Source organism: Moschus berezovskii, chromosome 10 (genome assembly GCF_049115385.1).
Source record: "Moschus berezovskii isolate FMDL1 chromosome 10, NW_MosBer_1.0, whole genome shotgun sequence".
Lineage (NCBI taxonomy): Eukaryota > Metazoa > Chordata > Mammalia > Artiodactyla > Moschidae > Moschus > Moschus berezovskii.
In genome coordinates this window covers 104,022,820-104,036,737 of record NC_142469.1, presented here as the reverse complement: position 1 = coordinate 104,036,737, position 13,918 = coordinate 104,022,820, and the positions used below count along the sequence as shown (strand labels likewise).

Here is a 13,918-nt window from a genome sequence, read left to right as displayed (position 1 = left end):
GTGGCAGACTGTTAGCACAAGTCCGCGTGGCCGACACACAATGAGGCTGAACAGGAGCTGGGAGCAGGGAGCCGTTTATTGCAGGGCCCTGCCCCGATGGCTTAGTGGGTAAAGAATCCACGGCAATGCAGGAGACACAGGAGATGTGGGTTCCATCCCTGGGACAGGAAGATCCCCAGAGAAGAAATGGCAACCCATTCCAGTATCCTTGCCTGGAGAATCCCATGGACAGAGGAGCCTGGAAGGCTGCAGTCCATGGGGTCACAAAGAGCTGGACACGACTAATCATGCAGGCACGGCGTGCAAGGAGACGGGTGGCTCTTGGCCTAAAAGAGACGGATCGAGCTCCTGGAGGGGTTTCAGCAAAGCACTTTTAAAAGCCCGGTGGAAGAGGAGAGGGTCCTGGGGTCTGTGATCAGCTCATGCCCAGTTCTCTGATTGGCTGATGGCGAGAGAACAGGGTGGTGACCCAGAGGTTACCTTCAGTCCTCAGGCTCCAGGAGACCCAGGGCTGTGGGCTCAGGGTCGTCAAGTAGTTAACTTCTGCCCCCATGGTGGGGAGTTTCACATCTGCATAGCTCAGCTGGTGAAGAATCTGCCTGCAATGCAGGAGCCCTAGGTTGGATCCCTGGGTTGGGAAGATCCCCTGGAGAAGCAAAAACCTACCCACTCCAGTATTCTGGCCTGGAGAATTCCATGGACTGTATAGTCTATAGGTTTGCAAAGAGTCAGAGACGACTCCGTGGCTTTCACTCACTCACATCTGGGAAACAACTGAGGAAACTTGCGTCAGATACTGTTGTCTACTTCAGAGAGGAGTTAAAGTGGAGGCTATTGGGGGGACCCTGTCTAGGAAAGGGCCCCTGGGGTCCTGCTTGGTTACAATCCCCCCTTTCCTTTGATACTCCTTAATCTTGAGGAGAAAATGGTTTGAACAAGAAAAGGAATAAAGATTCAGATAAGGAGGCTAAGCAGAAACTTGACAGGGATACCCACAGGGTCCTGCTTGGTTATAAGATGAGCAGACACCTAATGACACCTGATGATGATGACAGAACCCCTGAAATGCAGGTGCTTGGTCTGTCTGCACCAACATTCAACAGACAGGTGCAACGCAGGTGCTGCAGACAACCCCGAGCTTCTGCAGTGCATCTCCCACGCACTTGTTGGCTCTGGGGAGCAGAAATGGCCCTGGGCTGGGGCTCACATCGACTGTGGGTTCCCAGATTTCGAGGCCCGCACTCACATTCTTCCAGGGGTTCTCCTCCCCTGCCCCTCAGCGAGGCCTGCTGAGCTATAAATAATGAAAGAGCATGTATGGGAAGTGTTTTATGCCTTGTACTATAAAATGGTACAGCTTTGAAGTTTGAGTTTTTTTTAAGGCTGAATGCTAAAAAAAGGTCAGGCATGAGAGAGAATGCAGTAGGAAATGGCAACTCACTCCAGTATTCTCACCTGGAAAATCCCATGGACAGAGGAGCCTGGTGGGCTACAGTCTGTGGGGTCGCAAAGAGTTGGACACGACTGAGCAACAACGAAATCAGTCCTGAATATTCGTTGGAAGGACTGATGCTGATGCTGAAGCTCCAATACTTTGGCCACCTGATGCGAAGAACCTACTCATTTGAAAAGACCCTGGTGCTGGGAAAGATTGAAGGCAGGAGGAGAAGGAGATGACAGAAGATGAGATGGCTGGATGGCATCACCGACTCTGTGGACATGAGGTTGAGTGAACCCCGGGAGTTGGTGATGGACAGGGAGGCCTGGCGTGCTGTGGTTCACGGGGTCACAAAGAGTCGGACACGACTGAGCGACTGAGCAAAAAGAAGAAATGAAAGACAACGTTGAAAAGCAAACGGCACACCTGAGCATGTGCGCACACATACACACACAGATCCCTCACATACACGTTCACCACACACGCTACACCACACATGCCCACTCACCACCACTCGTGCGCACACACCAGAGGCTGTTTCATCTCCGCCTGGCAATTCCCTGGGTTTCCAATTAGAGGGGAAATAGCTGCAGAGCTCCTCTCAGTCACCAGGTGGCGCCAAAGCCTTAAGAGAAATCATACTTTGCAAGAACTGGACCTGGGGAAAACAAACAGGGGTTCGCCCATTTCAACTGACAACAAGGGCAGGAGAATCAAGACACAGAAGCAGCATTTCTGGGTGAAGTGCAGACTTGAAAGACTGAGAGCCAGGTCCTGCCTACAATGAATCCTTTATTCACTCTGGATTAAAAAAGGATGGGAGTGTATATATTGTCATCGCAGGACAGGAGAAGATGGATCACCTGCTCTGTCTGATCACCTCTTATCAAATGAAGTAGCTGCCAAACATGCATGAAGTGTCAATACGTTGGAGGTGCTTTTTAAAAATATTTGTTTATTTGTTTGGCTGTGTCGGATCTTAGTTGAGACACTCGGGACCTGTCGTTGCAGAGCATGGACTCTCGTTTCGGCGTGTGGGCTTAGCTGCTCTGGTGTGTGGGATCTTAGTCCCCCACCAGGGATTGAAGCCATGTCCCCCGCGTCGCAAGGCGGATTCTTAACCAGTGGACGGCCAGAAAAGTCCCGTGTCAGCGCATTTGAATTGATGGTTGTTCTCCAAGTTCACGTTGAATTTCTTTCTGCAGAAATTAAGTGTGCATCTCTTATCTGATCAGCCCTGTCCTGTGAGGAATCCAACCAGAATGGCTTTAAAGTTCAATAGACCTGGTCTTAAAAATGACTGGGACTAGCCGGAATGATTGATTTGATTTTGGGGGGTCAGCTTGGAGTATGTTGCATAGTTTTGTTAAACACTAGTCTCCGTGCTGCTGGGAAGTTATTTTGTAGATGTGGTTAACATCTACCACCAGTTAGCTGACTTCATGTCAAGTAGATGACCCATAATGCGGGTGGGACTCATCTAATCACCTGAAGGCCTTATGATCAGCCCTGTCATAAGGTTCATGAAGCAAAGACTGAGGTTTTCCAGATAAGAAGGAATTCAGCCTTGTGATTATAACTTGGAAACTCCTCCTGCATTTCCAGCTTGCCCTACAGATTTTGAACTAACCAGCTCCCACAGTCCCATGAGCCAATTCCTTAAAGTCGTTCCTCCATATTTTATATGTATATATATACATTAGTTCAATTCAGTTCAGTCGCTCAGTCGTGTCCAACTCTTTGCGACCCCATGAACCGCAGCACGCCAGGCCTCCCTGTCCATCACCAACTCCTGGAGTTTACCTAAACCCATGTCCATCGAGTCGGTGATGCCATCCAACTATCTCATCTTCTGTCGTCCCCTTCTCCTCCTGCCCTCAATCTTTCCCAGCATCAGGGTCTTTTCCAATGAGTCAGCTCTTCGCATCAGGTGGCCAAAGTATTGGAGTTTCTGCTTCAACATCAGTCCTTCCAATGAACACCCAGGACTGATCTCCTTTAGGATGGACTGGTTGGATCTCCTTGCAGGCATATATATATATATATATATGTGTGTGTGTATATATATATATATCTCCTTTTGTTCTATGTGTTTAGGGAATGAACCCTGACTGACACATGAGGTGTAGTCATCAGTAAGTGAATTATATGACCTCTCCAAGACACGCTTTCCTCATCTGTAATGTGATGTAAAACCGAAAGAATTTAATGAATAGGGCACACACCATGCCCGGCGTGGAGCCTGACCAGTCACAGTTCACACTGAGCACAGTATTCTCCCCTCATCCATCCTCATCCCAGTGCACGCACGCCCCCCCCCAAGTTTACATCAGGCTGCAGAGATTAGACGCACACCTCCAAGACAGTCTGTGCTGGAGCAGACATACGCGCATACACACACGCGCGCAGACACACACACACAGTTCCTTGTCTCTGCTGACTGCAGATGTACAGTGTACACAGATGTCCTGCTGCTTCTCAGAGGGTCGTCCACAGACCAGCTGCTAGGACACCACTCAGGAACACAGTGAAACCCACTGATCCAGGGGCTTTCCTGATGGCCCGGTGACTGAGCTCTGAGCTCCCAACGCAGAGGGCCCAGATTCAGTCCTGTTTTTTTTTAAAAAAAAAAAAAGTAAATGAATTGTAAAAGCCGTGGTGATCCAGAAACTGGGAGGAGACTGCTGGTTTTGGGGGTGGGAGTTGAGGTGGCGGGAGGTGGTCTACAGCAACCAGTGTTTGAACAAGCCCTCCAGGTGCCTCCACGGGGTAAGAGCCACTGTTGTGCTGACTTGTCAGCGCTACAGGGCAGGGGCTTCTTTGGTCTGTTGTCTGCGTATTCTCTATTGTTTACATATTCCCAGTACCTAGAACAGTGCCTGGCACATCGCGGGCATCCACCACATGTTTGCTGAATGAAGGGGTTTCTGTGCCAGCTCGACAAAAAAAGTAACAGTCGGCTTTGTACCAGAATATCTGCACTTTACACAAAGGACAGGCTTGTTCTCTGCTCCAACTCCCTCTTTGCATCAGGGATGCCTCCACATTCCAGCTCCTGTCTGCCTTGATCATTTTAGTCTTGACTGGCCTGAGCGATCTGTGAACTCGAGACCTCCATTGTCCAACATCCAGCTCAGGTTACCTTCCTCACCCTACTGCAGACTTCCCCCATTTGCTAATTCGTGAGACTAGTTAAACACAAAGAACTGTAAAATTCCCGTTAAGTGAGACCCTCGTTAATAAATCTGACAGCTTAATATTTAGGCTGTGCTCTTTCCCCACCCATCTCGAAACATGCTCACAAACATTATTTACCTTCCTTCTGCTCCATAAAGCAGCCGAAGTCCCATGGGGCAGGCAGGGCTGTATAAGATCTAATCCCCCAGTGGTGCCGTGTACCGGTCGCGCTAAGAGCAGAAATCACCTCTGCTACTGTCATCGTCAGGAATATCCTTCCAGCCCGAATCTGGAGGCATGGCCTGGGAGGGCTGGAACTGAGTGCTGGAGAGTAGCCTGGCAGCTCTTGCTGCCCGTTGCCTGATGCTCCATTACGTTCTAGCACTTAAGTGGTTTCCTTCTAAATACACATGGAGACAGATATATTCGCAGTATTTACTGATTAAGTGTATTTATTGTATAAACTAATGCTATGTAAATACACAGCTGCTGGGCTGTGCTCAGTGACGTCAGTTGAGTCCGGCTCTTTGCGACCCCATGAATCATAGCCCACCAGACTCCCCTGTCCATAGAGTCTCCAGATAAGAATACTGGAGTGAGCTGCCATTTCTTCCTCCAAGGGATCTTCCCCACCCAAGGATCAAACTCCTGTCTCCTGCTTCTCCTGTAATGTAGGCAAATTCTTTACCAGTGAGCCACTGGGGAAGCCCATAAATACATAGATACCCCCCCAAAAAAAGTTCAGTTCAGTCGCTCAGTCATGTCCAGTTCTTTGCAACCCCATGGACTGCAGCACGCCAGGCCTCCCTGTCCATCACCAACTCCTGGAATTTACTCAAACTCATCTCCATTGAGTCGGTGATGCCATCCAGCCATCTCATCCTCTGTCGTCCCCTTCTCCTCCCGCTTTCAATCTTTCCCAGCATCAGGGTCTTTTCAAATGAGTCAGATCTTCGCATGAGGTGGCCAAAGTATTGGAGTTTCAGCTTCAACATCAGTCCTTCCAATGAATAGTCAGGACTGATTTTCTTTAGGATTGACTGGTTGGATCTCCTTGCAGTCCAAGGGACTCTCAAGAATCTTCTCCAGCACCAAAGTTTGAAAGCATCATTTCTTCAGCACTCAGCTTTCTTTATGGTCCAACTCTCATATCCATACATGACTACTGGAAAAACCGTAGCTTTGACTAGACAGACCTTTGTTGGCAAAGTGATGTCTCTGCTTGTTAATACACTCTCTAGGTTTGTCATAGCTGTTCTTCCAAGGAGCAAGCATCTTTTAATTCTGTGGCTGCAGTCGCCACCCGCAGTGATTTTGGAGCCCAAGACAATGAAATCTGACACTGCTTCCACATTTTCAAGTTGCTCTAACTTGCATCTATAGCAACAGTGTCTCCTAGGCATGAATTTTAAAATCTCTCTGAGGGCACTTGACTTACCTGCATTTTTCAAAGGAGATTCCATTGGTCTTTTCAGTTTATACGAACCCCACGGTCTGATAGTGTCACCTCTATAAACAAGATGAGGTTGGTGATGTTGGGACCTTCGGGGTGCCCCAGGCTCTGTGCTAAGAGCCTGCATGCTCTTATATTCTTGACTCACAACCACCGTTGTGAGGTGTGAACTGTGTCCATCACACAGGTGAACAGAGGCTGGGGCTCGGTGTCTATCCATGGTTACACGGCAAGTGAGGAAAGAAGCTGGCATTTGAGCCCAGGGATCGATGCCTCTAAAGCCCTGCTCTGAACCACTTCTCAGGACGCAGGCAGCTCTAAGCGTTCACTTAACCGTTACCACCTACAAAAAACCACGGTCACTGGGCCACAGGTCGTCTATCATGCCAATAGTTGACCTTGCTGAGATGGCTTTTGAAGGCATATAGGAAATTAGAAGAAACTGGTGTTTTCTTAGCCATCGACTATGTACAAAAGGGGCTTCCCTCATAGCTCAGTTGGTAAAGAATCTGCCTGCAATGCAGGAAACCCCGGGTTGATTCCTGGGTGGGGAAGATCCGCTGGAGAAGGGATAGGCTACCCACTTCAGTATTCTTGGGATTCCCTGGTGGCTCAGCTGGATAAAAGAATCTGCCTGCGATGTGGGAGACCTGGATTTGATCCCTGGATTGGGAAGATCCCCTGGAGGAGGGAAAGGCAACCCACTCCAGTATTCTGGCCTGGAGAATTCCATGGACTGGATAGTCTATGGGGTCAAAAAGAGTCAGACACGACTGAGCGCCTTTCACTTTCATTTAAGAAGAGAGGCCCATCCCATCCCACCCCACACATCCTGCCCACCGCGTGCACTCACACACTGTCCCCCCTGCATGCTGGATGAACACAAAGCAGGCACAGGGGTCTGTGCGATGCACCTAATTGTCCTACTGCCCCGTGGGAGCCACAGTCAAGCTCGTGTAGGATAATAGTGCTGAGTCATCTCCTGGCACACACTGCCAAGTCCCGGCTCTCCAGCTCGATGCCTGAAAGCATGAGGGAGGGTGAGTTCATCCGACTAGAGGAGGTTCCCAAGCCTGCCTGTGCCCCCACGAACCCCCAGGGCATGTTTATAAATGTGTGTTTACTTGGCTACGTCGGGTCTCAGCTGTGGCCTGTGGGGTCTTCCATTGCAGCGCCTGGACTCTCTGGTTGTGGCACATGGACTCCAGGGCACACAGGCTCAGGAGTGGGGACACTCAGGCTTCCTCGGCCCAAGGCACATGGGATCTTAGTCCCCCCAACCAGGGATCAAACCTGCATCTCCTGCATTGCAAGACAGATTCTTAACCACTGGACCACCACAGAAGTCCTCACCCCCACCCTCAACCAGTCACATTTCTGGACGCCACCCTAGAGCTACTGAATCCACATCTCCAGGTTGTGAGCACAAGCAAAGCTGTGCCTGTGTGTGTTTTAAATCCCTCAGTGATTGCACAGCAGTGGGTACACCCGAACACTGCTTGCGATCATTCCAGAAGCATTTGGACATCAGTACCAAGGATGCTCATAAAGGATGCTGAGAAAGATGTCAGTGGAGAGGCTCGGTGACAGCACTTTTCCCCCTGGGAATTGATAGTCGAAGGTTCCACAGAGTCACCTGGACACAGAGAACCCACTAGAAAGATGACCCAGCACTGGCTCCTTGGTTCCCCGACGTCAGGCGTGCCCGCAGCAGTGAGGTGGGCCCCTGACTGTCCTGCTTCCAGTGGATCCAGCTGGGTGAAGCGAAAGAAGCAAGAATGATGTCGACGCGGGCGGGGAGGCCCCCGAGGGGATTGTGGTGCTGTCGGGGGCTCTGTTCTCCCAACAAGGAAGGCAGTCAGCAGTGGGGGGAGCGAGCTGGGCGGTGAGACAAGCAGAGATGAAAAGGACAAGGAAAAGTCAGCCTCGGCTCTGACAGTCGTGGCCTCATCCACGTCCCCTGGAGAGCAGTTGCAGCAGGTCAGGCAGAAGCGAGGACTGGCCACGGGGCCGTGGGCAGAGAGCCACAGAGCAGGCGGGGGCCGGGGAGGCGCCGCTGGGCTCCGAGGAGCTGGCGGCCACCCGCGGCCTGCGCCTGTGGGACCGCTCCGTGACCTTGCCACAGCCTTCAGCCCTGAGTCCTCTTCGCTCTTTGTCACATCAGGAAAGGGCTTCCCTGGTGGCTCAGTTGTTAAAGAATCTGCCTGCAATGCAAGAGACCCGGGTTCAATCCCTGAGTCAGGAAGATCCCCTGGAGAAGGAAATGGCAAAACCCACTCCAGTATTCCTGCCTGGAGAATCCCATGGACAGAGGAGCCTGGTGGCTACAGTCCATGGGATCACAAAGAGTCAGACAGACACGACTGAGCATCTGAGCACAGATCAAATGCAAACTATTAGACAGAGAATAATAGTTTATCCGACCTTGTTGGATAAACAACAAGGTTCTGCTTTGACTACCCTGGTGGTCCAGTGGTTTAGAATCTGCCTTCCGATGCAGGGAACCTGGGTTCAATCCCTGGTGCAGGAGCTAAGATCCCACCTGCCACAGGGCAACCAAGCCCACGCCAAGCGATGAAGACCCAGTGCAGCCAAAATAAAAATAATAAATGAAATTTAAAAGCACCGGCCGCACACCAGGTCTAAATATTAAAAAGCAAAAACAAGCTCCTACTGTTTAGCACAGGGAACTATATTCAATATCTGGTGATAAACCATAATGGAAAAGAATATGGAAAGAATATATATGTATATCTGAGCCCGGCTTTCCTTATAGTCCAACTCTCACATCCATCCATGACTACTGGAAAAACCATAGTTTTGACTAGACAGACTTTTGTTGGCAAGGTAATTTCTCTGCTTTGAAATATGCTGTTTAGGTCGGCCATAACTTTCCTTCCAAAGAGTAAGCGTCTTTTAACTTCATGGCTGCAGTCACCATCTGCAGTGATTTTTAAACTACAGTTGATTTATAATACTGTGTTGGTTTCAGGTGTGCAGCAGATGATTGAGTTCTGCTTATATCAATTGTGTGGTCAGTCTCTCAGCCATGTCTGATTCCCTGTGACTCCGTGGACTGCAGTCCTCCAGGCTCCTCTGTCCATGGGATTTCCCAGGCAGGAATACTGGCGTGGGTTGCCATTTCCTCTTCCAGGGGATCTTCCCGACCCAGGGATAAAGCCTGTGTCTCCTGCATGTCCTGCCCTGGCAGGTGGATTCTTTACCATTGAGCCGTGGGGGAATCCTTCAATGCATATATATACAAGTGTGTCTGTGTATAGATACATATTCTTTTTCAGATTCTTTTCCATTATAGGTTATTATAAGATATTAAATATAGTTCTCTGTACTATACAGTAAATATCTGCTGTTTATCTATTTTATATGTAGTAGGCGTATCTGTGGAGAAGGAAATGGCAACCCACTCCAGTACTCTTGCCTGGGAAATCCCATGGATGGAGGAGCCTGGTAGGCTGCAGTCCACGGGGTCACGAAGAGTCGGACACGACTGAGCGACTTCACTTTCACTTTTCACTTTCATGCACTGGAGAAGGAAATGGCAACCCACTCCAGTGTTCTTGCCTGGAGAATCCCAGGGACGGGGGAGCCTGGTGGGCTGCCGACTATGGGGTTGCTAAGAAGCAACTTAGCAGCAGCAGCAGGCGTATCCGTCAATCCCGAACTCCTAGGTTATCCCTCCCCTCCCCGCTTTCCCCACTGGTAACCATAACTTTGTTCTCTGTGTCTGTGAGTCTGTTTCCTTTTTGTAAATAAGTTCACTTGTATTACTAAGCGTATTTATTTTGTACTCTGCCCCTGGTCATTCCAGTATCCACAACCTCTGCGGGTCAGATTCTGCAGTTTTGCATTTCTGCCACTTTCTCTCATGATAGCTTGTTTTCTCCTGTATTTGGTGACTTTTTTTTTTAATTGTGATCCCAGGTCTCTTGGAATTTTATTTGTGTGGTTTATTTGTTTGTTTTTGAGGTTTGGCTTTTTAAAGAGCATTACTCTACAGAAAATATTTTTGCTTCAGCTAGGTTCTTGGCTATACTGTCAAATTAACTTTTTGGCATGAGGCTTTTTTAAAGCTTAATCAGGTGGTATGAATTCTTTTCACAGATTTCTGTGCATGAGGCTTGTGTGCATGCAAAGTAATGGGAAGATCCACCTTCCACCTTGCTCTGGCCCAGGTTCCACCTCTGCTTGTAAAGACCAAGCCCTGGGCACTTTGGGACTAGGAAAACCACCCCACTGCTAACATCAGCTTCCCCCCTCCCTAAACCAGCAGGATTGTCTCTTTCTCATCCTGAGCTTCAGGGATTTTCCTGACGTTCCCATCAAATCAATCATTTATTTAGCAAAGACGTCTCTTGCTTGCCTATTTATTTCATCCAGCATCTTTAGGTAGATACACCTGGGAGCAATTACCTTTAGCATGCAGTTGCCATATTGCTGAAAAGTGGCATTTTCAAATTAGTCTTTGGTCAGTAAGCAATTTTAAACCATCACTACAGTATTACAAGCTCCTGAACCTTAACAGAGAAAAAAAAGTTAGGGACATAGAGTCAGGGAAGACATGTACTTGAGATCCAAACCTACTTATTAAATCTTGCGACATTCTCATTCATCACAGCGTTATCACTGGGCTGTCAGCCAGGAATGGTCTTTACGTTGTCCCAGAGCCAAAGGAAGTCCTCTGTGACCTGCGGTTGCTTCTTCGTGTTGTACTGACTCTGCTTTATTCTAAGTGTTCGAAAATCACGTGACACCCTCTGAGTTATAAAGGACGTTTACCTTTGTGAACAGAAGAGACGATTAAGAGAAAGGAATTGGTTTCCCCTCAATGACCACCATTAGGGATGTGCCCTTCCTGGCTCACAGGGTCCTATTCCAGATGACTGTCAAGTTGGCACCTTCATGGGATGTGTCATTTGTTCGTTGATTCAGCTAAAATGTGCTGAGTACCCACTGGGTGCAGGCCACTGTGCCAGACAGACCCTGGAGAGATGAGGAGGACAGAACCATGACCTTGGCCTTGGATGAACTCGCTTTCTGTTGGAAGTAACAGAAACGTAAACACTCATTACCATGGAACCATTAAATGCTGCATCTGAGACGTAAAGACGGTTATTTCCCTCCTAAGTGTGGTTACTGTTAAATCGCTCAGTCACACCCAACTCTTTGCAACCCCATGGACTGTAGCCAGCCAGGCTCCTCTGTCCATGGGATTCTCCAGGCAGGAGTACTGGAGTGGGTTGCCAATTCCTTCTCCAGGGGATTTTCCCGGTCCAGGGAATGAATCTGTGACTCCCGCTTGGCATGCTGATTCTGTACTGCTGAGCCACCAGGGAAGCCCCTTTACTTCCTAATACTTCACTTTTAAAGACTGAAAACTTAACTATTTCAAAAACTGTAGACTCTGATGATATGATACTAGACATAATACCAGCTGGATTGGTATCTGGGGTGAAGGATCCACTCGCCAGATTCCGTACTTGACCTAGGTCCCTCCTGGGCTGTGGTTTCAGAGGACAGTTGCTGTACTTACTGAGGCAGACGTTTCTGACCACAGCCACCCGACACCTCTGGCTTTCACTGTCTTCACCCTCACCGTGTAGGAAACCTGCTAAGAGGCAACGGTGCTGGGCAGAGTCTGCTCCTCAAAGTGCAAGTCTCTGGGCTAGAGCATCTCTGGTTTGGGTTTCCGTCCTCCAGGTTTCCCAGATCTTTGCATTCAGTCAACCCTGGAACTGTTTTATACAAGGTGAGCGTCCTGACACCTGGCCCTTGGCCCTTTTACTACTCAGAAGCTTCCTTGGTTTGATATCTGCCTGCCTTCCCCAGGTTACTGTGAGGATCCACTGAAATGAAGGAAATCAAAGTGCAAGAAATAATGTGCTATAAATTTGTAAAGCTTTATCAATGTTATTATTAGAGTAATATCGGAGTGTTAGAGCATTTTGTATTATACGGTTTCTTCACTAACTTATATTTAAGTCATTTATAGTAGTGTCTTAACCTAAAAATGGGCTTCCCACTGCCAGTGCAGGAGATACAAAAGACATGGGTTCGATCCCTGGGTTGGGAAGAGCCCCTGGAGGAAGGTATAGCAACCCACTCCAGTATTCTTGCCTGGGGAATCCCATGGACAGAGGAGCCCGGCAGGCTACAGTCCACAGGGCTGCAAAGAGTCGGATGCCACTGAAGTACCTTAGCACACAAGCAACCTAAAAATAGGCCTGGGAATGTTTTAAGAGTCATCACAGATTAATAAAATGACTTGCATGTTTGTATTAATTTTAAAGCGTAGAAGAAAATTTTTAAACTCCGTAGAGGCCAAGATGGAGGGGTTCTGTTTGGATTACCATTTGAAATATAATTCTAGACCACAGAGTTCTTGTACTGAATCCAAAAATGTCCCAACTCTTTCATTGCACATGTCACTCAACATCGAAGGAAGTGAAGAGCTTGTAGTGTCTGAACAGAGCATCGGCAGTGGCGCCTTTGAGATCCCTCCTCATTTCTGTGGTCTGAGTCAGGGAGAAGTTATTCCTCTGACGTGAATGGCATTAGCAAGCATTTCTGAGAGCTTGTTGCAGATGCCCAGGTCATTCACAGCATCACTTAATGGGTGTCAGACACTTGTTTTTTTGCATCTTTAAAGACATGAACCCACTTGATCCTTGGTACTGTGCACTAGACAGGTCGATTTCCATCTGAGATGGGGACTTTCAGGGAGTTATGCAGTGTTCCCAAACCCGCCTACCCGGGTAGGGATTTGAACCCAGGCAGCTGGCCCCAAGGGCCCGTTTTGACCTCTGGCTGTTCCTGGCTCCTGCTGCCATCTCCTCTGTCACATCAGCTTCACCTTCCTCTCCCTGCCCCATCTCATCAGTGACCACATTCCTATCCAGGTGCAGGAATGCAAGATAGTAAGATGTTGAAGAAAGCTGAAAAGTGAAGATTTTGAAGTCACACAGACTCTGGACAGTGGTTTAACTTGTCTAATCCTCTTTGTAAAATTAAACCTAGTGCACACACCCAATGAACCACCTAACCAGAAGGGTTTCAGAGCCTGTCTCACCTTGCCCACGTTTTCAGCTCCTGAGAGATGTTATTTATCACAGGCAGTCTAAACAGCACAAAGGAGGCACTCAAACCACAAAGCCACATGGTCTTTTCTTAGTTTGTAAGCACGGGTCACATGCCAAGAAAACCGTGTCAAGGCCTGTCCCGGCATGGCCAGGAACCGTCCACCACTTGTCAAGTGAGTTTCCCTCTGAGCTTCTTTCCTGAAGGCACCTCCATGTCTAAGAATTTCCAGGATAGCGTTTCAAGGAACCTGTGTCCATCCCACTATGAAGATCTGACTGTCTCTTCCCTCTGTCTTCTCTCCCCAGGCCTACAGAGTCGATGAGAAGGCGGCAGAGCAGGCCCGGTGGGAGGAAGCCTCCAAAGAGACAATCAAGAAGACCACCAAGCCCTGTCCCCGCTGCCACGTGCCTGTAGAAAAAAACGGTGAGTCTGGGCTGGCCGAAGAGCGAGGGGATGGCGGCCTCTTCTCAGAGGGTGGCAAAGAAGTCAGGATCTACAAGGGCTTGCTAGCTGGGGAGCTCAGCACTGGAGCTTTGCAACCATCTGGCCAGGGTTTGAATCTCAGTGCCCATGTCAAGTTTCTTAACCTCCTAAACCACAAGTCCTGGTCTGTAAAATAGAGATGCTAAACAGAAGGTCAGTTTTCATTCCAATCCCAAAGAAAGGCAATGCCAAAGAATGCTCAAACTCCTGCACAACTGCACTCATCTCACATGCTAGTAAAGTCATGCTCAAAATTCTCCAAGCCGGGC

The 13,918-nt window shown here is 48.8% G+C and overlaps 1 protein-coding gene across 5 annotated transcripts in view; it reads left to right on the top strand.

Moving 5' to 3' along the window:
- Positions 1-13,918, top strand: part of PRKN (parkin RBR E3 ubiquitin protein ligase) — a 1,261,621-nt gene that overhangs the window by 1,239,278 nt on the left and 8,425 nt on the right. For 3 of the 5 annotated variants that reach the window (XM_055433924.2, XM_055433923.2, XM_055433925.2), the window contains one exon: positions 13,472-13,786. In XM_055433924.2, coding sequence (XP_055289899.2) covers positions 13,472-13,786 — 315 coding nt within the window. Of the gene's footprint in view, positions 1-13,471; positions 13,787-13,918 lie in introns of those variants that run through there. The other 2 variants (XM_088840889.1, XM_055433926.2) reach the window with 1 other exon arrangement.